Here is a 22,297-nt window from a genome sequence, read left to right on the forward strand (position 1 = left end):
TTTAAGTTTATTTATTTTGGGAGAAAGAGAGTGAGGGGAGGAGGGGCAAAGAGAGAGAATCCCAAGCAGGCTCTGCATTGTCAGCACAGAGCCAGACGCGGGGCTCGATCCTATGAACCATGAGATCATGACCTGAGCTGAAATCGAGTGTCCGATGCTTAGCCGACTGAGCCCCCCAGGCACCCCTCTGTGGTGTACCTCAAAGGACAGTGTTTTTTATCAGATTTCTGAGCCCTTGCAGCCAGTTTCCCATCACCCACGTGAAGAGCTGGCCCGCCCCCGGCCGCCTTACTTGGGCCTCCTCAGGAGCCCTGTGCCTCCGTCCTTGCCTCACGTGGTCTTACTGTCAGTGACTCAAGCATGTGGTTCTGAAACATGTGGACCCAGGAACGGGCCTGTGTCCTACCATCCTCCAGAGGACTGTGAGTTTGGTGAGCAGATCCCTGTCTCAGAACCTCCGCTTTTCCGTTCCCTTTACCCGGGACGGTGCACGTCTCCACCCTGGAGGCACACTGAGGCCGTCCCCTCCCTGACCCTCAGGACCCCCTGGTCCCTATGCTGCTTGGTGGGGGGCAGGAGTGTCAAGGGAGGGGCAGTAGAAAAGAGACACTCACAGTGGCTTGCTTTGAGCGTTTCTTTCCAGCAGGATAATCAGCTTTTCTTCGATTGTGTGTGGCTCACATTTAAAGCCACTGCCGCTGTGTGCTGCCTTTGAGTTCCGCTGACCTTGTTTGGAAGAAGGAAGAGACTGGGCCACCCCACCTGAGATTTCCTGGGTTTTCACAACCAGATGGGGAGCGGAGGTCATGCCAGTTCAGTGGCTCCACACCTGCCTCGGGGCACCCGCGTGCTTAGGAAATGCCCAAGCGTGGCCATTCCTCCGGGGCCGTAAAGGCAGAATCTGGAGGTGGGCCCAGTCACAGGCATCTTCCACGCGCGTGGAAGAGACACTGCAGGCGATCGATTGTGCACCATGGGCCGGGGCTCTGAGGGCCGTCTGGTCACATGCCAGTGCAGTCTGAATTGGGGACCACGCCTGGGCTCTCCTGCAGACGGCCTAGTCGAACATGCCTGGCACGTGGTAGGTGTCTCCTGTTAGTACCCAATGCCCACTCTCCCACATTTATGTAGATTTTTTATTCTCACAGTCAGAAACGGGCCCAGCATGGCCCTGAATAGTGGAACCACGGTCGGATTCCACCGTTCTTATTCCTTTGGCCGTGGCACCCTGGGGTCCCTCGATCCTGAGCCCAAACTTCCTGATACAGCACTTGTCCTGGCTCACCAGTGGGCCGAGCCTGAGGCTTAGAGGCCCGGGCAGAGGAGCCACAGAAGCTGGGAGCCTTGGCTAAGAGCATATTCACGCAATCGTGGCAAAATGGGAACTGTCACCCGGACCTCGTGACTGGCTCGTGGAAGAGTACAAGAAGTCTTCGGGGGAGTCCATAGTTTAGCAGAGTTTACAGTTTTGTGCAGGGTGACTCTTGTAATGGTTACCATCACGTGCTTGGAGGTGAGGCTTCCTTTCTACCCAAACCTGGAAATCTCTGCAGGAAGTTGACCTGCACCTGTAAACTTCAGCCTTCCCCACCCTTGTGGGGTTAGGAGGTGACTCCCCAGAACCAGATTGTTCTGTGTGCTTTTATGAGACAGGTGTTGGCACCAGCGGACACAGAGCAGAGGCTCAGGAGAACCAGGGTTATCACACTCGTGGGCCCTGGAGACGGGCCCTGCCCGCCCCATGCTGGGCCCCATGGGGAAGTACCGGTCAGGAGACAAGACAAGGTTTAGGCTGCAGCCTTTGTTGGGGTTTCCATGGGAAAGGCAAGCAGGTCAGCGTGAACGCGAGGACTGGCTCGCTTGAACGATTTCGGTGGGCTTTGGTGGACCCTGGGGCGGTCAAGGCAGAGCAGTAGTGCCTCCAGGTGCAGGGGCTGGGTGGGGAGGCAGGGCTCTGATGGGTTAGGTCCCTGCTTTGCTCTCTCAAGAATGGGCTGGCCTGGGAGGGGCGGGCTGCCCAGCCAGGAAGGTTTTTACGATGTCGGAGTGTGCAGGGGAATAAACGCGACACACCAGCGCACAGACGCCCGGGCACTCTCGCCAGCCTGTCATCTATTAGACTGACCTGTGTGCACATGTGCTTGTACGTGTGTTTGGGGGCATGTGAATCACAGGAGCAGAGAACAAGTCCGTGAAGCTGCCAGCGCAGCCCCCTCGGCGCCTTCAGTCTTGTCTGATACAGAGCACTCCTGGGCACGGGCACGGGCGATGGCACAGACTCGGGACTCCCGGGGGGACGTGTGTGTACGTGTGTGCTTTTGTCTTTCCTCCCTGAATCGATTCATACCCACAAAGAGCCAGCCTGCCATAGAGCTTGGTTCACTCAGAAGTAGGAAGACAAATGCTTCTATGATCTTTGCCTTTGATTACAGGACCATTATCAAATCCACGAGTTCAGTAGTTAGAAAAGGTGCCTCCGTAGTTTGGGTTAAAGGAGCTAGTGCTTCCTACGTCCCGACAGTGGTCACCGTGACTGTTTGGGCAGGGTAGCTCTTTTCGCCGAATAGTCACAAATGGACAGCTGTGGCTCTGGGCTCACAGCCCGCAGTTCAGCTAGACATGGTGACCTCCGCAAGGATGGACAGCTGGAACGCACCGTGGCCCCTGCCCAGTCCTGCTCCTTGTTGCCCAGATGTGGGTGGGAGAGCCCTCCGCTCCTGAGGAGGTGCCCTGTCTGGTGAGCCCCCTGCAGGGCTGTGGGATGTGGAAGGTGTGGGCAGGAGGGGACCCAGGGGGGACTCTGGCCACTTTGCTAGCACCTGATCCTGGGGTTCCCTCCTGCACATTGGGGTCCCGCGCTGTGAGGCTGACACAGAACGCTTCAGAGGTCCCTTCCTCCTGTTCTGAGGACTCGAGAATCTGGTCTTGGAAGTTTCACAGACAACGCGTCCAAACTTACGTAAATGCGACCATGGGAGCGTATATTCAACAAGTGTTTCCTGGGCACGTCCTCTGCGCCAGGCGCTGTATCAGGTGGTGGGGGCACAGCGGCGGGCAGGTGGCCTGGCCCCGCCCACAGAGAGCCGCTTGTCTTGTGGAGGCTGGACTTCCAGAGGGGGCTTCTGGAGGAAAAGGCATTGATGCCGAGATCGGAAGGATAAGGGCTGACAGGTGGGGCCGGGTGGGGAAAGGACTCTTAGAGGACCCAGCACCAGCAGGAGCCCAGAGGTGAGGGACACGGGCTGGGCTTTCAAACAGCTGCCTGTGCAGGAGGGCTGTCGGGTGGGGCAGGGGGCAGGTCAAGAGCCACCACCCGACCCTGTCCTGGGAGCACGGTGCTCAGACTCTGCGGGGACGCGTGTGAAGGGCAGGAGCACGGGTTTTGGTGACCTTCCTCTAGCGGTCACCACAGTGCAGTCTGTCGCGCTAACTAGTATAAAACGTACGACAGCCGTCTTCTAATGTGGAGGCGGGAAGGTCCTTAAATGTATTGGAAATCCAGCCAGAAGTTCATCTTAGTCTCCAAACTCTGCCGGACTTGAGGTCAGCAACAGCAAATGGGCCGGTTGCGAAAAGAAGAAATATTTTTTTGTTTTTTTATTTCTGGGCAAAGAATGAATTTTTGTTTTTACATTGTTACAGAGAAATTATTGGGTTATTTCAATTGCACTTACTGTTTGAGTGGGTAAGTATGTTCGTAATATCTTCTCTGCGTGTAGCAGCCGCTGGTGTAGGAGAAAAGGATTTGGAAACGGGGCAGTGGTAAGCGATACCCACACCCTCCTTCGTGTCTTTACGTACTGAGCGTAGGGGATGTTTTTCACGGTTGGAAATCAGAATTCCCACCTTGCATTTGAGAGCTGATGTGGTCCAGGGTGGGAGGTGGGTTTCCTCTGGCAAGGACTCGGCATAGCCCCCTGCCTGGGCAGGACACGCTGTCCTTCCCGGTGTCCAGGGCGGGGATAGGCACACACGGGTGGCCTCGTCCCTTTCCCATCCAGGCCCTGCACTGGCTTCAGATGGGAGTGTGGACGGGCTTCATGCCATAGGCAGGTTAACAGACTGGAACTGGGGACTTGGGTTTTCCTCCGGTTTATAAGGACCCTGATGTGACGGGTGATGATAATCCTCGTGCTGAGTCCTGCAAACACCTTGTGTGTGCCAGACATTACTGCAGCCCGTCTACACAGCTGCCCCTGCTCCTGTGCTCCCGACAGTGATTTCTGCGTGCGGAGAGCGAGCGCAGACAGTGTGAAGTCTGCACGCAGCCCGGCCGGGGCGTGTACCCTGCACAGTACTGCGTGCAGCCTGTAGAGGGCAGGGCAGGGCTCTCCCTCGGGGGTGTGAGAAGCTTTGACAAAGCGTATCCCGGTGTGGTTGCCTAAGTGTCTCACCCTGTGGAGTGTGAGTGTGACCCAGGCTGTGAGCGGGGCGTCCCCGCGGCAGAGTCCCGGATGGTGTGTGCCATCAGCCTCACCACTGCTGCCGTCCCACCTCCCGGCTCCCATGCCCTCTCCTTTCCTCCTCAGGTGCTGCCGGTGGCGCTTCCCTGCTGTGTGTGTGTGTGTGTGTGTGTGTGTGTGTGTGTGTGTGTATGCGCACGCCTGCCTGCCTGCCTGCAAGCACATGAGGACAGAGGGCTTGTGACACTCCCTCTCCCAGCACTGTGTGCGTCCTGCAGGAGCAGAGAAGTGGGGGGGCCCCCATCCCGTCCACACATGTGAGCCTGTCTTCCTTCTTCAGGTCGGAGACGAATACATGACGAGCCCAGACGCACCTGCACGGACGGTGCCTCGTGGGACGAGACGCGGTGTGGGCGCCCGAGCCCTGCATTGGTCCTGGGACGCCTTTAATCCTCCGCACCTAGGACGATGACTCATGTGAGCGATGGCGGCACAGCAGGGAGCATTTTCGACCTGGACTACACGTCCTGGAAGATCCGCTCAACGCTCGTGGTCGCCGGCTTCGTCTTCTACGTGGGCGTCTTCGTCGTCTGCCACCAGCTGTCATCCTCCCTGAATGCCACCTACCGCTCCCTGGTGGCCAGAGAGAAGGTCTTCTGGAACCTGGCGGCCACCCGCGCGGTCTTTGGCGTTCAGAGCACGGCCGCGGGCCTGTGGGCCTTGCTGGCGGACCCCGTGCTCCAGGCCGATAAGGCGCGCGGCCAGCAGAACTGGTGCTGGTTTCACGTGGCGACGGCAACGGGATTCTTTCTCTTTGAAAACGTCGCGGTTCACGTGTCCAACGTGCTCTTCCGGACGTTTGACTGGTTTCTGGTCGTCCACCACCTCTTTGCCTTCCTGGGCTTTCTCGGCTCGGTGGTCAACCTCAGAGCCGGCCACTACCTGGCCATGATCACGCTGCTCCTGGAGGTCAGCACCCCCTTCACCTGCGTTTCCTGGATGCTCCTGAAGGTGAGTGTTTCTGCGGGCGTGGGGCTCACCTGTCCTCTCTTTCCTTGTCAGCACGACCTGGGGAGCCGGGCAGGGCCCCCTTCCCGTCTCGTGTCCGTGCCACGGCTTCCCTGTGCGCCACGCTCGGGGTCCCCGCCAGACCAGGTCATGGCGTCCACAGTAACCGCTCATTTGGTTGAATTCCGTGTTACTAATTTTTTTAACGTTTATTTATTTTGAGAGAGAGGGAGAGAGAATCCCAAGCAGGCTCCACGCTGTCAGAGCAGAGCCCGACGAACTGTGAGATCACAACCTGAGCAGAAACCGAGAGTCAGACGCTTAACCGACTGAGCCACCGGGCGCCCCTCCATGTTACTAATTTTATTTTATTAAAAAAATGTTTTTAATACCATTTATTTTTGAGAGAGGGAGAGAGAGACAGCACAAGTGGGAGAGGGGCAGAGAGAGAGGGAGACTCAGAATCCAGAATCCAAAGCAGGCTCCGGGCTCCGAGCTGTCAGCACAGAGCCCGACGTGGGGCTTGAACCCACGAACTCTGACATGACCTAAGCCGAAGTCGGATGCTTAACCGACTGGGTCACCCAGGTGCCCCTGCTAATTTTAAACAAATGTTTTAAGCTTCTGGCTCCATAACAAAACAGTGGATCTGAGCTGATCGTATTCTGTAAGCCCCAGAGAAGGTGATTCTGTTTTTCTTTCTTTCAAATGTTTTTGAAACAAGGTCCAAAAGTGTATATATGAATTACACACATCTTTCTGAAATGTTTCTCTCATCTTATGTTAACACTTGAGATCTACCCTTTTAGCCAGTTTTTAGGTAACGGTATTATTGCAGCTCTTTTGAGCTTGTCTCCCGTTGCGTGGCCGACACTTCATGTCTGGTGATAAGCAGCTCCCTGCCGCCCTCCTCCAGCCCCGGGCACCCGGCATTCCACACTGATCTGTGAGTTTGACCATTGTAGGTGACTCGTATCATGGAACCAAGCGGTGTTCGTCCTTCTGTGACGGGCTCGCCGCTCTGAGCATCACGTCCTCAAGGCTCATCCACGTTGCATATCGAAGAATCTCCTTTTTTCAGGCTGAACAGTTTTCCGTTCTGTGTGTCCAGCACACTTTCCGTGTCGTGCACCTGCCGCGGGCGCTGCGGTTGTCTGCGTGTCTTAGCTGTTGTGTGTCACAGGGAAGGAGCTCACAGGTCTTCGAGATCGTGATTTCGGTCATTTTGGAAAACTACTCAGAAGTGGGTTTGCTGGATCATAAGGTAGCTCGGTGTTAGAAAATACAACCTCCAAACCATTTTCCACAGCGGCTGCCCCATCTTCACTCTCCCCACACTGCGAGGCTTCCTGTCTCTCCACACCCTCGCCAACATTCGTCTCGTGTGCTTGACGACAGCCGTCCTGACAGGTGCGAGGCTGCTCCTCCCTGTGGGTCCAGGTTCCGAGTGATGCTGACCATCTTTTCATACAGCTGTTGGCCTCTCTGGAAAACGGTTCAAGTCCCTAGGCCATTTTTTGAATCTGATTTTTTTTGTTTTTTACGATCGAGTTGTGGTTCTTTATGTATGTTGAAGACTAATCTGTTATCAGTTATGTGGTTCACAGATATTTTCTCCCACTCTGTAGGTTGTGTTTTCACCCCAGTGACCGTTTCCTTTGCTTAAAGCAGGATATTCGTTTCATGCAGTCCCAGTTGTTTGTTTTTATATCTGTTGCCTGCCCTTGGTGTCTGTCCATGAAATCATTGCCAAGACCAACATCATGAAGGTTTTTCCCCCATGTTTTCTTCCAGGAGTCTCAGGTTTGGGTCTTATTTTTAAGACTTGAGTCCATTCTGACTTGCCTTTTGTGTCTGGTGTGGGAACGTGGTCCCATTTCGTTCCTTTGCACGTGGCTGTCCGGTCTCCCCAGCAGCACCTGTCGAAGGTACTGCCCTTGCCCCGTTGTCAGAAATGGACTGACCACACCTGGTGGATTTCTCTCTGGGCTCTGCGTTCTGTTCCATCGGACTGCGTGTCAGTGCCGGGCAACTTTGATTAGCTTTGAGATAGAGTTTGAAATCAAGAAGTGTGATGCCTTCATCGTTGTTCTTCTTTCTCAAGAGTGACATGACTATTTGCGGTCTTTTGTGGTTTCCTGTGAATTTGAGGATTGTTTTTTCTGTTTCTGTAAAAAAGCATCGCGATTCTGGTAGGGATGGCCGTTACATCTGTAGATCACTTTGGTAAACTTTCTAGTGAACTTTTCTGTTCTTCACCGTGTTCTCAGTTCCTTGATTTCTGTCTGGTATTTGTTTTTAAACATTTTTCTGTCTGGCTTGAAATTCTCGCTTGTGGTCGTGCATGTTGTTCTCGTGACTTCATTGAGCATCTTCGTGACAGTTGTGTGTAATTCTCTGTCACATAAACCCTTCAGTCCCGTCTCACCAAGGGGTGCTTTTGGAGGGTTCTCCCTGTTCCTTGGTTCAGAGCTCCGTTGCCTGGTCCCGCTCCCGGCTCCGTTGCTGTCTGTGCATTAGACCAGGCCGGCACCTCTCCAGGTCTGCACACCCTCCTCACGCGGGACACGACCCCGCTGGTCAGCCTGGCCCCAGGCTCTGGGGCAGAGCAGGCCACTGTGGGGTCGACCAGCCAAGCCATTGCCGCTGCTCCCCACGGGCAGCCGGGCTCTGCCGGACTGTCAGAACTCCAGGACCGGCGAGCTCGAGGCCAGTCCTCCGGGAGCCCCTCGAAAAAGTTGGGGTGCTGGGCTCATGCCGCAGCTCCTTCCTCCTCTGGGGTCTCTTCCCGATCGTGTGGTGCGGGAGGGTGCCCTGAGTGCCCCTCCCGGCCGCGGCGAGTGTGGGCTCTCCTGCACAGGGGCCTCTCCATCAGTGTCGCATTTCTCACGGAGGGATTGTGTGTGTGAACGGTTGCTGAATCAGTGTCTGTGGGGAGGGCAGATCCAGGCTTCCTGCCCGCCGTCTCAGTGGCGGCTGTTCCACATCAGGATGGTTTTCTCGTGTTTTTGTTTCTGAATAAGGTTGTTTAGGACCTGGAATTGTTATCTGTGTATTTGTTTCCTTTATGTTTTTAAAAGCGTGTTTTTAAAAGATGTGTGTCGGGGCGCCTGGGTGGCGCAGTCGGTTAAGTGCCCGACTTCAGCCAGGTCACGATCTCGCGGTCCGTGAGTTCGAGCCCCGCGTCAGGCTCTGGGCTAATGGCTCTGGGCTAATGGCTCTGGGCTAATGGCTCGGAGCCTGGAGCCTGTTTCCGATTCTGTGTCTCCCTCTCTCTCTGCCCCTCCCCCGTTCATGCTCCGTCTCTCTCTGTCCCAAAAATAAATAAAAAACGTTGAAAAAAAAATTAAAAAAAAAAAAAAAAAAGATGTGTGTCGTCTGTCTACATCTTGATTCTTATTCTGAGATCAAGATGTTCATGTTAAACTCTTAGAATTATACTGTAGCACAGATTCTGGCCATCTCGTATGACACGTTCACAGCCTGTTTTACGTGAAACTTGACATACAGCTTTTTGTTTTGTAAACGTCTACTGCAGTCAGCACGCATGGGTTGTGTCACTCCTGCGACACTGTGGTAAGCTTTGGGAGAAAACAGAGAAGTAGGAAACACCACACTGCCTTCAGGGTCCTTGGGGATCGATGCTGTACGCACACCAGAAGTGAATTAGCAGTGTAAGTGTGCAGACTGTTCATACGTACCTGGCCACATGCCCGGCAGTCCCGTCGTCCCCCAGGGCCGCCCCACCCGGTGCCACAGGAGGACGTGGCAATAGAGGGGCAGGTGCCGTGGAGGGGGACAGGGGGCCGGGCTGGCAGGTGAACCGGGGCAGGTGCGCGGGGCGCTACAGCAGCCGGGCAGTTTAAGCACCTGGACAGCTGCTCGTGGATGGGGGGCTTGGGGATGGCGTGAGGTCCTCGGACAGGAGTGATCTGGGGGGAGGCTGGAAACCGTTAATGGAGTGAAGGAGCGTTTCAACTCAGCCGAGCTCTGAACGGTCATGGAAGCCGCTGGTCCAGGTGTGGGTCCTTTTAGGTAAGGTGCTGTGACTTGGGACCTGCCTACTCACGCCACGTGGCTTTTCAGCGCTGCCCTCGTGGGTGTCCTCCCCACGGAGCGGGGCCTCCTGAGGACGGAGGGCAGGGGGAAGCTTCCCTGTGCCCTCTGGCTGTGAGCACGGCACCGGTGGCATCGTGGCCGGGTGTGGACGGAGGGTGTGCGGGTCAGACAGGCAGTGGCCCAGCTGTCCTGTCTTCTCTGCCCCCTCACACGTGAGAACACCAGGCTTCACAGCAGACGTGGCTGCGGCGGGAAGGGACGTCCCCAAAAGGAGCCACGTACGTCCGTGTGCCGGGACACCGTGTCCCGTGGTGACTGGCACCACAACCCACAAGACGTGCGAGCTTGGGCTGTGGTTCGCGTGTTCCAAGAAGATAGATTATTAGTTATCTCAAATTTTTTGTCCTTTTTTGGAGGATGCTCTTAAAAAGAAGAAATGAAAATCTTTCTCTTTCCTGTGCTCGGGCGGCCGGTGTCGAACGGCTTCACGGTGTCGTTCCAGACCTGTTCGTGCCCCACCTCGAGCAGGGCTGCTGGGGGGTCTCCAGGTGTCTCCCTCCTCAGGTGTGCCGGGAGGCCCGGCCTTCGGTCCCCAGCATCCCCACGAAGAAGGCGGACTCCAGCCGTCGGGGGGCGCGGGCGACAGGCCTGGTTTGGGCCGTTGTCTGCAGTCTCTGCGGTTTGCCGGGCGCTGTGTACGCAGGATGGAGAAGGGGGTCTTGGTGTGGTCGCTTCTCAACACCATTCGCTGTGTTGACTCTACGGAGCAAGCAGGTCCCAGCGACAGAACCGTGCCCTAAAACGCGGTAGCTTAGGTCAGAAACTCTAGCTGTTTCCTTGCCGTTCACACGCTGCTGTATGTATGTGCCGCCTGAAGTGCGGAAATCCTTTTAGCTTTTAATAAAGTCGCCAAATTCACTCACGGTTGGGCGTCCTGTTCAAGAATCTGCCCACCATCCAGGTCTGATTTGATGACACACTGAAAGGTGTGAATCAAGACCGAAAACGTCACCGTCGTGTAAGACGGGTTTCTATCTCAAAAGCAGGGGCCCGTTCTTAGCGTCTCCTGCTGGGCTGGGATTCCGCAGTGTGGCTTGGACTCACACGGGACTCGCACACTGGGTGACACGGTTCATCTAGGACACACCGGCCCATGACGCGAAGTGGGTGAGGTAGAAACCGTCGCTGTCGTGCGTGTGTCCTGTGCGGTGCTCACCGCCGGGAGCCGGGGCCGCACAGAGCCCTCTCTGTGTGCGTTGTCACAGATCTCGTTCCTGTCCCCGGCTTTTCTCGGAGCTCCGTCACCTCGTGACACTGAGGAGTGCCAAAGAACGCTCGGTCCCCCAGCTTCGAGCTTTCCAAACGTAACCTAATTATTCCATGGGGAAGAGTTCGTGTTTGTGATACGAGTATTCGTAATTTAAGAAGACCGCTTTTAGTGGTGAGGGAAGACTCACCACTTAGAGACTGAGGCAGGGAGGCTGTCTGCGGGAGGCCCGAGGCTCCGGCCTCAAGAACCCGCGTGCCTGCAGACGGACAGTCTGTGAGAGCCTCCACGGGGCTCCAGTCTGTCCGATTCTTTTCTCTCCTCCTCTTCCGGTAGGTGCTTTCCTCTACACCTAGAGGAAATTTAAACTCTGCCGGAATAAATAGAACGTTCCTCTGGGCGCTGTTTACGCCTAACTTAACTCTCAGCAGTACTAGAAAACATGCCTGGGTGTGTCCGATCTGAAAGTAGGAGGCCGTTCACATTTCTTGTGGCGTTAGTTTTGGTCCAAGCTCACCGTATTTCAGACAGCAAGGAAATTTCTTGTCTTTCTCACTTTCTTTGTCCTAAGTCATCATTTCCACGGAGTCTCCTTTTCCTTTGTCCGAGCCGTGATGACACTTTTATGACCTCAGAGTTAGGATTCCTTTCCTGTTTTTTAAAAACAGAACCCCCCTCTCTCTCTGCCCCTCCCCCATTCATGCTCTCTCTGTCTCAAAAATAAATAAACGTTAAAAAAAAATTAAAAAAAAAAAACAAAAAAACAGACCCACTCTTGGAAATTGGTTTGCATCCTCCTCAGGGTTCGGCAGACGTGGCTCAAGTAAAGCCTGATCCCTTTCCTGAGGTCGTTTCTGCTGCCTGCTCTCGGGGCCTCTCTGCCTCAAACTGCTGACTTTCCTTGTGCAGAAGCAACACAGCGTCCCCACCCGGGGAGGGGCCACCTGCGGCCCGGAGCTCCCGAGGGAGATTGTGCAGCTTGGGGTCAACGGAGACGAGGTCGGAGAGGCTGGTGTGTGGAAGGTCTGAGGGGTGCGGGGATGCGGGGGTGCTGGATGTCCTCTTGTCACCTGGCTGGGCGCCCACCGTCCTGGCACCGGAGTGGCCTGGTGCCGGCCAGGTCCCGCCTTCGCGTCCAGGATCTGCTGGGCCATGTTCAAGTTCTCTGTTCGGTTTTGGCTACAAGTCTTGGAAACCGGTTTTAGTGTAAAGTTAGAGTAATTTTAGGGAAAGTCCACTTGTGCCTGCGTCCGTGGGCTCCGGGGGCGAAGGACCCAAGATCAAACCAGGAGGTAAGTGTATATCATCCTCAGCCTCCCTGTCCCCAGAGGCCCTTCTCCCAGGGCCTGCCGGCGGCCAGTGTGTGTGACTCAGGGTTGGAAAGGAGACTGAAGTGAGACTGGAAACAGGTCTGGCCTTGGCTCCCGGGAGCGCGAATCCGGGAGCGGACGGGCCGTGGACGGGAGGCCTTGCTCCGGGGCGATGCCCCCGGGAGGGGGAGCGGGGGGGGGGGGGGGGGGGGGGCACGGCTGCTGCGGGCCCGGGGGCTGGGCGCGCCCAGGCGGTGAACTCGTGGTGGGCGTGAGGCCTGGGCGGCCGCGTGCTGACGCGTGTGCTCCGTCCCGCAGGCCGGCTGCTCTGACTCCCTGTTCTGGAGGCTGAACCAGTGGCTGATGATCCACATGTTCCACTGCCGCATGGTGCTCACCTACCACATGTGGTGGGTGTGCTTCTGGCACTGGGACGGCCTGCGCGGCAGCCTGCACCTTCCGCACCTGGCGCTGTTCCTCGTGGGGCTGGGCCTGCTCACGCTCGTCCTCAACCCCTACTGGACCCACAAGAAGACGCAGCAGCTCCTGACCCCGGTGGACTGGAACTTCGCGCGGCCGGAGCCCGGAGGCGGGCGGCCCGCGGGGGCCAATGGCCAGGTGCCGCAGAAGAAGGGGCAGTAGCCGCTCGGAGCCCCGGGCCCCGGGGCGCAGCGGCTGCTGTCCACGGGCTGCGCGAGGTCCCCGCCGCAGACTCCCGCGGAGTGAGGCGGGGACCGCGCCGTCCCCGGCGCTCTTTCCGAGTCACGCTGACTGTGCTGATTTCCCGGTGGCCGCAAAGGGTGTGCAAAGCCCGGCTTGGCCTCTGGGGACACATTTCTGCCGTCGCGACCCTGTCACCTGCTGTGGTTTGCTCCTGCACGCCTAACCGTGTGCGGCCCTGTCGACCATCAGGGAGGGCGTCGCGGTGGCGGCCGGGCCACCCATCCAGGAGGAGGGAGCGCTCCCAGTGCCGGGCGTGACTTGGCATCAGCAACCCTCCCCCGCCCCCCCTCCCCCGCCGCCGTGGCCGTCAGCATCCGGTCTGTCCGGTCACACGGTCAGCAGTTTGTGTGTCCTATCTGGTGGTGGTGACCTTCTTAGCCGCAGGGCACCGTCCTCGGACAGAAGGGGTCCTGCTTGGGCCCCTTGTTAGAATCTCCGTGGATGGAGAGGCCAGCCTGGCTGCGGTCGCGCCATCTGGTGGCGAAGCAGTGGGCGGGCCCCTTGCAGGAGTGACCCTCCCCCCGCTTGGGGGACGGAGCCAGCCTGGTGGGTGCCTGTGCTCCAGTGCAGGCTGTGGGTCGCGCAGCAGGGGATCTCCAGTAAAACCAGAAGCGTGTATTCACACTCTCTTGGTCACTTGGTAAAATAAGGTAGATGTTCGGTAATCAGACCTGTCTGGATTTTAGAGCCGTTTTCAACGGACCGAGTTGCCAGTGTGCTTCCCAACCAGACCCTCGTTCCGTGGCTGGCGTTCCTGAGGGTTTCAGGGCCGGGCACTGGGCGCTCTGCCCTGTGAGCTGGGGGGGCAGGCATGCCGCCTTCACCTGCCCCCTCCTCGGGAAGGCGGGCACCAGCCTAGCACGTGTGCGGGGAGGTCCGGGTCCCCCCGCTTCCAAAGCTCGCTCGGGCACCTCCACTGTTAGCAGAGATGTGTCCGCCGAGTAACGGCCTCTCCTGTGAAAGTGAGGGTCCCCCCCGGCCCACCTTCCTTTAGTCCGCGAGAACAGGCACCCAGTAGGTCTTGTGTAACAGCAAAGTGCTGCAAAGGGGGTCATTCCAGCTCACGAGAGGTTTCAGGGGACCGCCCTACTGTGGAGACACACGTACAGACATTTGATTCTGGCCTGGGGTGTGCAATTAAAATTAGGTTTATTATTTTTTTTTGAAAGCCTTTTTGACGTCTTTGCAAAAAACATGTGTTTATTGGTCACGGAAACGTCCGACTCGTGTTTAAGTGACAGGGCGCTCACGGCGGCGACCTTCGTTACTGCTGCTTCGGCTTTATGCTTAGGTCAAGATCCGTAACACCCGTGTATCTCCTCGTAAGGAGTGATTGAAGCCTCAGAGGTACCCCGCAAACCGCGTCCCCGCAAAGACGACTAACTCACGATCCTGCGGCCCCCGCCCTTCTTGTGGAACAGACGTAGCTGGTGTCTTCCGATGGCACAGAAGCTTAATAAAGTAACTTATGTTTATGGACCCAAAAGGATGTCCGTTCTTGTCTCTCCATGTTTGGTCGGTGTGAGTCGTTTGTCTTGGAGACACCGGGTGATGACCCATGTCTGTTCACAGTTCAGGTTAAAGTATGAAATATTTAGCTTACTTTTTACGTGACCCACACCAGGATTTGACCTTCCCAGGGCTCCCCCCTTACACCCCACGTCTTTATAACGACGCAGTAGTCGTGTGTGGAGAGGGAAGGACCAGATAGCACGAGAGCTTGGCCCGTGCACACTTTTGTGCTCCCTCTGACCAGGGACTTCCCACAAGGAGCAGCAAGGCAGGCGTGTGCGTAGAAGAGGCTTTTTGAACCCTGTTGATCCAGGACCCACACACCTTTATTGCCCAGGGGCCGGTAGGGCCTTCCGGGTTGTAGGGCGCTTTCCGGGCTCCGCGCCAGGCCAGGCCACCCGGCACCGGCTGTGGCGTGGCTCAAGGCTGCCAGGACACAGGCATCTGCAGCTGGACGTGCAGCGGGGGAGCCCCGTGTGACTCCCACGCTGTCTGCAGAGGGGGCGGGTGGGCGCTGGACAGGGGGAGTGCACGTAGCAGCCAGAAATTCTGGAATCTCAGGGCGCCTGGGTGGCTCTGTCGATTGTCTGACTTCAGCTCCGGTCACGATCTCACGGTCGGTGAGTTCAAGCCCCACGTCGGGCTCTCTGCTGTCAGCACAGAGCCTGCTTCAGATCCTCTGTCCTCGCCCCCTCTGTGCCCCCCCCTTGTTCCCTCTCCCCCTGTGTCCCCAAAATAAGTAAAAGATTCTTTAAAAATAATAAAAAACTGGGGCGCCTGGGTGATTCCAGTTTGGGCCCAGGTCACGATTCACAATTCGTGAGTTTAGGCCCCACGTCAGGCTCTGTGTTGATATCTCAGAGCCCGGAGCCTGCTTCGGATTCTGTGTCTCCCTCTCTCTCTTCCCCTCCCCTGCTCACACTCTGTGTCTCTCTCTCTCTCTGTCTCGAAAAATGAATAAACATTAAAAAAAATTTTTTTTAATAAAAAAAATAACCTTAAAAAAGAAATCCTGGAATCTCGAGAAATGGGAAGACCTGGCCGCAGCAGCCTGGACTCACCTGCCGCAGGTGTCGGAGGCAGGAGCCAGCTGTGCCCTCCAGCGTGGCCCGTGGGGAGGTGAAATACCATCGATTATCGCCTGTCACCGCACTCCGTGCTTTGGCATAGACACACTTCTCTGTGCACAGGCTGTGCTCTTCAGAACGGCCTTGGCCGAGGGGTGGGGGGAGGGAAGGACAGTGGGCCAGCGAGCGTCTTCTCTGTGGAAGGAAGACGGCCCCGACCCTTCTCGTGTGTGTTCCCAGGCCCTGTAGGCCGGGAGGCCGAGCCCCCGCCCCCTTCCTCTCTCCTCAGACCCCGGGGTCTCCCTGCAGCCGGCAACCATTGCCCTGTGCTGGGTGCTGTGCCGAGTCACCTGCAGCTTCTCACCGTCCCTGTGCGAACGACCCTGTGCTGGCAGTCCTATTTACGCCAGGCACCTGATTCCCTAGGCTGCCTTCTTGCTGGTAGGTGACGGGCTGGGACGCAGCCTTCCTCGTACTGGGGCTCACTCCTCTGGTGTCAGAGCCGAGGCTCGTCGACGTGCGGTCTGCTCAGAGCGTAGGACAGCCCCTGATGGAGCCCCGTCCCGTGTTCACGCTGTCCTTGTGTGTATCCGTCCACGGCTGACTGCACGTCCCCGCGGTGCCTGGCGTGGGCCAGCCGCTCAGCCACAGGGAGCCAGGGAGGGGACAAAGCCCGATGTGGACAAGAAGGGCTCACCAGCTTGTGGGACGGGTCGTGGCGGGTCTTCGTGGGAAAGGCAGGGTTGGGAGGTAGCTCGGAGGTACCTGGCAAGGCCGGTGGCCATAGGGGACATTCTTGGTGGGGAACCCGTCATGAAAGCTGGCTCAGCTGAGAGAGGGTCTCCTGCTTCCCGGAGCCCGTGGAGGCCCCGGGGGTGGCACCTGTCAGGGTCCCCGAGCCTTCTCTCTGCCTCGTGGGTGTTGGTTTCAGTGTGTCTGTGTCAGCTTGCTTCACGGCACACAGAAATCGTGTTAAATCTAAGTGTTTTGCAAGGCGAAAAACTTTCCCTTATTCCATCGTGTGAGCCCTCGAGCAGATAAAAACCTTCCCTATTCCATTGAGCCCTCGAACAGACAACAGCAAAACGGAGAAAGCTGCGTCATCCTCCCTTCATGTGGTCAGATGTCAGGATGGCCCTGACCTACAGGTCACCGTCACGTGTCCTGGGGACTTCTGGGTCCCTTCCTGACCCCGTAGCCTCCCGTTCCCAGTGAGGCAGGGACGCGGCACTGTTAGAACTGCTTTCAGATGCACGTGACTGCCCAGCCTCCCAGGAGGAGGTTGCAGGGGTGAGTGGGGCCGGCCCCCAGTCAGAGGGCCGCCCCTGGTGTCGGGGATCCGAACACCTCCGTCCTCAGGGCTCCTGAACCGGTGCCCGCTGCGCTCTCACCCTGCTCTGTCCCTGCCACACCAAACTCCTGGAGCTCCTGTGCTGGCAGGAGGGGTGCGGCTGTGCACATGGAGGGGGCACATGCGGGCCGATGCCTGCCGCCCGCAGACTGGTTTCTAACAGTGAGGGTGCCGCCCACCTAAGAGTGAGTACACGGTAAGGGTCCCTAGACTCTGGTGAATCACCTCACCTCTGTCTTTGCTCAATCTGTTTTGCTCTAATGGGAAAGCTTGCCGGTTCAGTATTTCTCCTTTTAAATAAGTCTCCCCTTTGTCAGGAACTAAAACACACGGTGATATGTGCTGTCTTTTCAGCTTGACTAGAATACAGCGATGGGAGGAATTGGGGAATCTCTGTTTTCTTCCTCCTACTGACTCAGAACACAGAATGTTCTGGAACCGACTCCCAGGTATCCAGGGTCTGGTAGCCTTCCATTCGCGTTGCCCGAGTGCCAGCGTGGAGGTGAAAGACGCCGCTGCATTCCTTCTGAGGACAGCGCGGAGCCCCGAGCACAGGCACCTGGCCTCGTGGAGACACCGTCGGAGGGAGCCTCACCTCTGCCCTGGGAGCCCCGCCAGGGGAGTGCAGGCCTCTGCTCACTGTGTAGCTCTTCGCATTAGCGCCGTGCTGTTTTGTACCGGGTGGTGTTCACTCCGTGCCGTGGAAGCCTTCGTGTTGTGGAGCGTATCTGCGTGAAGCCCGAACCCCCAATGCGATGGCATTTGGAGGTGACTGGGGCAGAGCCTCCGTGATGGGAGTAGGACGCTTATTGAAGAGTCAAGAGACCAGCCTCCCTCGGGACCCTCCCGGGTGTCACCCAAGTCCGCCGCCCGTACGAGGAGCGCAAGAGAGACCAAGGACAGAGGCAGGCCACTCGGGCTCCCTCCAGCCAGGTCTTAAGTTTCTATCGAGAGGGGCCTTAAGTGGGTCTGGTCACGTATGCCTACCGTACAGCTGTTACCACACCGCGTTGTTCTCTCAGGCTGTGTCCCTGGAGCAGGAGGGAAGCAGAACCCACATCCAAGAGCAAGGGTAGGGGCGAGGAGCCTCCGAGCGCCCAGCCCACAGGTCACCCAGCAGTGGTTACGTCTTTCCTTAGACCTTCCGACACCCTCCCCCGCTCTCCTCAGGTGAGGGTACAGGGGAAGACAGGCAGTGGTCCCAGCAGGCACGGAGTCTGCCAGCACCGTGACCTTGGACTGCAGCCTCCTGGTCCCCAATGATCGGTCACAGCAGCCAGACCTGACCTAGACGCTTGGGCCTCCCGTCAACATTAGTGGTTCGTGTCTGCAGCCCCGAAGCAGCCGAGAGACGTAAAAAATTAAGCCAGAGTTAGAGTCCTCAGTTATTCCGTGTCAACGCCTTCAATCTCAGAATTGCCTGCTGACCCATAACATGGAAAACGTTTACAGCACCTTGTAACTTTCTCAGTAGTTACCTTGCCCACTTGCAAAAATCTATAAAAAGCAAAACCAGCATCGTCAGATGGCACATTTCAGCCACAGTTTCACTTGTTTATATTAAGACAACCCTCGGTTCTTGCCCAAGAAATTCCTGAGCCCCTTTGGTCCACCCCAGAGATTTTATTTCCATGCTGAGCAAACCCAGAGTGCACAACATTGGGGCCAGGGGTGCTTTGTGTGTAGATAGCCAAGGTTAGGAAGTTGGAGGCCCACCACGCTAGGACCCCCATTTTACGTCTTCTGGGGATTGCTTGAGTATGTCAGATCTAAAATATGGAATCACTTAAAAAAAATAAAGCTCGGAAACATACCTCACTCATCAAAAGCGATTTTCTACATTCTCATTTCAGAGTCCATCATGGAGACTGTGGGTTGTCCCTGTCCCCGTGAACCTCAGTCTGGGCATTTCCTTCCCAGGTGAACACGAGCCCCAAGAGCAGAGGTCCTTCGCCCCTTTCCTGCCTCCTACTGGCCTCAAGTGCAGTCATGATCCCACAGGTGCACCTGCCCTTGTCACAGAGGGGACAGGCACACGGACCAGGGACGGTGGGACATACAGCCCTGTGGCCTCTCGCTGCTGTACGGCCTCGGGCCACCTGCGTCCGGATCACATGTCAGGTGAGACAGACACGCTGTGTCAGCCCCAGAGCTGCCGTCCCGATAGAGCGGGTCAGCCAGGGGACACTGCTCACGCGTTAACCTTCAGAGTGTCCATACCTGTGTGTCTGGACTTCATCTGGGGCTCAAGCAAACAGGTGTAATCAGCCCTCGTGGGAAGACATTTCCAGTGTGAGACCGTAGACCTTTCTCAAAATCATCCCTGTTGACAGGAGGAGAGACGGCAGGCGCCCTGGGCCTGAGCCCCTCGTCCCGACGCCACGGCCCCAGAAAGAAGGTTTTTTGTTTCACGTGTTACTCAGTTCGTGTTTATTTTTAACTTTCTAATTCGAACGAATTTCAGATTGCAGAAAAGTTGGGGAAACAGTATGTGCTGTCCCTCCTCCCTGCCTCACCACACACCCCTCGGCCCCACGCTGCAGGGTGCGATATTCCTCAGAATAGGGGTCTGGTCTGAAGTGACCGCCGTAGAGGCCCCAGGACACTCAGCACAGTGAACACATTTTAGGGATCTGCCGTTCGCATCCTGGCCTTGCCAGCTGCCCCCACATGCCCTCTCCCGCCACCACTCCTGGCTGGGGACACGGCCGGGGACACGGCTCTGCTGGCCGCTCGGCCTGCTCCCGTCCTTAACGACATTGGTATTTGTGAGGACCGGCAGGCATTTATGTTAGAGGACATGCCTCCGTGCGGGTTGGTCTGATGTCAGGATTGGACCAGACCTTTCTGGCTGGAAAACACATACGTGTTGCCGTCCTTCTGGCGTATCGGGTCCGGAGGCACCCGTCAGCCCCTTGTTGGTAGCGTTAACTTTGGTCACCCGATCACGGTGTTGTCTGGGCTGTGCCACACACGTCGTATCTCGCCCTCCTTGTCTCAGGTGACGTGCGGGGATGGGTCGGGACCGTGTGTGTCCTGTATCTCCACGGCACCACCTCTCGCTCTGGCTTTACCGTCCACTGATGCCAATGCGATGCTTGCTCTCCCGAGTCCACTTTTACCGTGATGGTTGCAGACTGTTAATCTCCTGACACCATTGTTCCTTCTGTAGTCGTTTGCCAGAAATCCATCTCGAAGAAGAGACTAACCTTCCCATCTTGTGTTCATGATCAACATGGGCTCATGGCTTCTTTGTGCTATGAGTTTATTCACAGTAATTTACAATGCACTGTTCTCTGTGTACATTCTGATGCTCAGATCGCCCCAGATTGTGAGGGGGAGCCCCTCGCACTGGTCCCAGGGTCCTTTCCTTTGCCCCATCATTGCTCTTGAGTGCGTCCTTATTTTCTGTTGCAACAGGATGTCCCTTCTCCGTATCGTCCCTGTATTGGATTCAGCCATCTCTCCAAGGACCCTGGTTTTCTTCACTGGGGTTGGTACTTAGAAATCAAGATGTGATGGGGCGCCTCGGGGGCTCGGTCAGTTAAGCGTCTGACTTTAGCTCAGGTCATGATCTCACGGTTCATGGGTTTGAGCCCTGCGTCGGGCTCTGTGGTGACAGCTCAGAGCCTGTTTGGGATTCTCTCTCTCTCTATCCCTCCCCCATTTGCACATACGCACACACTCTCTCTCAAAATAAATACGTAAGCAAATAAAATCTTAAAGCGTACAGTTTGGTGGGTTTTGGGATTCACAGGGCTGTGAAGCCATCACCACAGTCCACTTACAACACTGTCATCACCCAGAAGAGACCGCACTCATCAGTAGGCACCCTGTGTCCCCGGGATGTTGTTTACCTGTACATCTACCCATGCACCAATATCACAGTGTCCTCGTTACTGTAGCTTTTCAGTATGTTGTACAATTGGCAACGTTTCTGCATATGACCTAGGAATGTCTCCACTTAGGTGTTTTTCAGAGGTAGGCACATGCATATGTTTTCTTATTGTCCCTTCTTTCCTACTGCACAGACACTCTTTTCCTGGATGCGTTACATCCAGAAAGCCCCGCATCACTTCTCCACACGACCTACATGTTAATTATCCTTCGTTCTGTCATCACCCATGCTCGGGCCTTAGATAGTTTCCGGTGTGCTGGCAATGATAGATGACGTGTCAATGAAGAACCACGGGCATGCATGTTGTTGTATCGTGAGAGGTGTTAGGTGAGCTGGCCTCTGACCGTTCGGTAGAGCTCTCTCGTGAAGCCATCTTGGTGCTTTTTTGGGGGGTAGCTCCCTGATGAATATCTGAGTTTCTTCTATGGAATTGGTCCCTTTAAGCCTTGTAGCTCTTTCGGGGTTGATTTTGGTAAATTTTTTTTCCAGAAAAGTATTCATTTCATCTAAGCTTCCAACTTCATTTGCATAGAGGTCTCGGCAAGTTTCTTAAGTGACTCAAAGGAGAAAACTCGAGTTCAAATTTTAAGAGGGCTTTGGGGGTAACTGTGGCTGTGCATATAACCCCATGGTGACCATCTTCCTTCTTGTCTCCCATGGTCCCCGTGTACCAAGGAGTTCTGATAAATGAAATCATGCTTAAAATGTAAAATGTAGGGGCGCCTGGGTGGCGTGGTCCATTAAGCGCCCAACTCCTGGTTTCGGCTCAGGTCATGATCTCACGGTTCATGAATTCAAGCCCCACATCGGGCTCTGTGCTGAGTGTGGAGCCTGCCTGGGATTCACTCTCTCTCTCTCTCTCTCTCTCTCTCTCTCTCTGCTCCTCCCCCGCTCTTGCTCTCTCAAAATAAATACATAAACCTTAAAAAAAAAAAAAAAAGAAAAGAAAAAAAGCAAGTCCACGCCGCAGCCAGCACCCTCCTCAGCCCTGGGCATCAGTATCCCGCGCCCTGCTCCCCCCACAAGCCTCTGCCCCAGTGGAGGGTCCTCCCGTGCCACAGGCCAGGTTGCCCTCTGCGCCCTGGGGGCTCCTTCCGCAGAGGCCCCGTCAACATTGCCTTCCCCTGGGCCAGGTCGCTCTGGGAGCCGGCCCTCCCCGTTCAGGTTTGCAGAGTCTGCCCTCTGGCCTGACGGTCGCTTGCCCTGCCCGCTGACTTCCCAGGCCCCCGGGGACACCAGGGGCCCGTGTAAGGCCATCAGCCCGCCCGCAGATGAATCAGGAGCCGGCTGCTCCGACCTCGAGGGACCCTGGTGCTGGTGCTCACAGGTGCTGTCCGCTGTTCCTCCTTTCAGAACAGTAGCGGCCCCGTGCTGTGGTGGCCCAGACTGCAGTGTAAGATCTACTTTCCCGTCCTGCCAATCACAGGGGCAGCCCGTGCCCAGAACTACCCAGGATGTGAAAACAGCAGGTATAGCGTCCCGTGAGCTTTAGATGTCATCACACTCGAGTACTGGGGAGTGGGGGGGGGGGTCCTCGTTCAGTATCGGGCCTCACCTCTGTAATGTCTGCACATCCTTCCCAATCGCCAGGCATCACAGGTGACTCAATTATGCCAATGTTAGGGCTGCCCCGTTTTCTCAGAGCTTGGAAAACAGTAGAAACCACAGGCATACATATTTCAATATGAAATCCACAGCT

General features: G+C 56.4%; 1 protein-coding gene across 7 annotated transcripts in view; it reads left to right on the forward strand.

Moving 5' to 3' along the window:
* Window positions 1-22,297, forward strand: part of CLN8 (CLN8 transmembrane ER and ERGIC protein) — a 43,906-nt gene that overhangs the window by 10,747 nt on the left and 10,862 nt on the right. For 5 of the 7 annotated variants that reach the window (XM_042934161.1, XM_042934162.1, XM_042934160.1 and 2 more), the window contains 2 exons: window positions 4,744-5,414; window positions 12,366-14,256. In XM_042934161.1, the coding sequence (XP_042790095.1) occupies window positions 4,872-5,414; window positions 12,366-12,689 (867 nt within the window). In that variant the 5' untranslated portion in view covers window positions 4,744-4,871 and the 3' untranslated portion in view covers window positions 12,690-14,256. Of the gene's footprint in view, window positions 1-4,743; window positions 5,415-12,365; window positions 14,257-22,297 lie in introns of those variants that run through there. The other 2 variants (XM_042934166.1, XM_042934165.1) reach the window with 1 other exon arrangement.

Source organism: Panthera leo, chromosome B1 (genome assembly GCF_018350215.1).
Source record: "Panthera leo isolate Ple1 chromosome B1, P.leo_Ple1_pat1.1, whole genome shotgun sequence".
Classification (NCBI taxonomy): Eukaryota; Metazoa; Chordata; class Mammalia; order Carnivora; family Felidae; genus Panthera; species Panthera leo.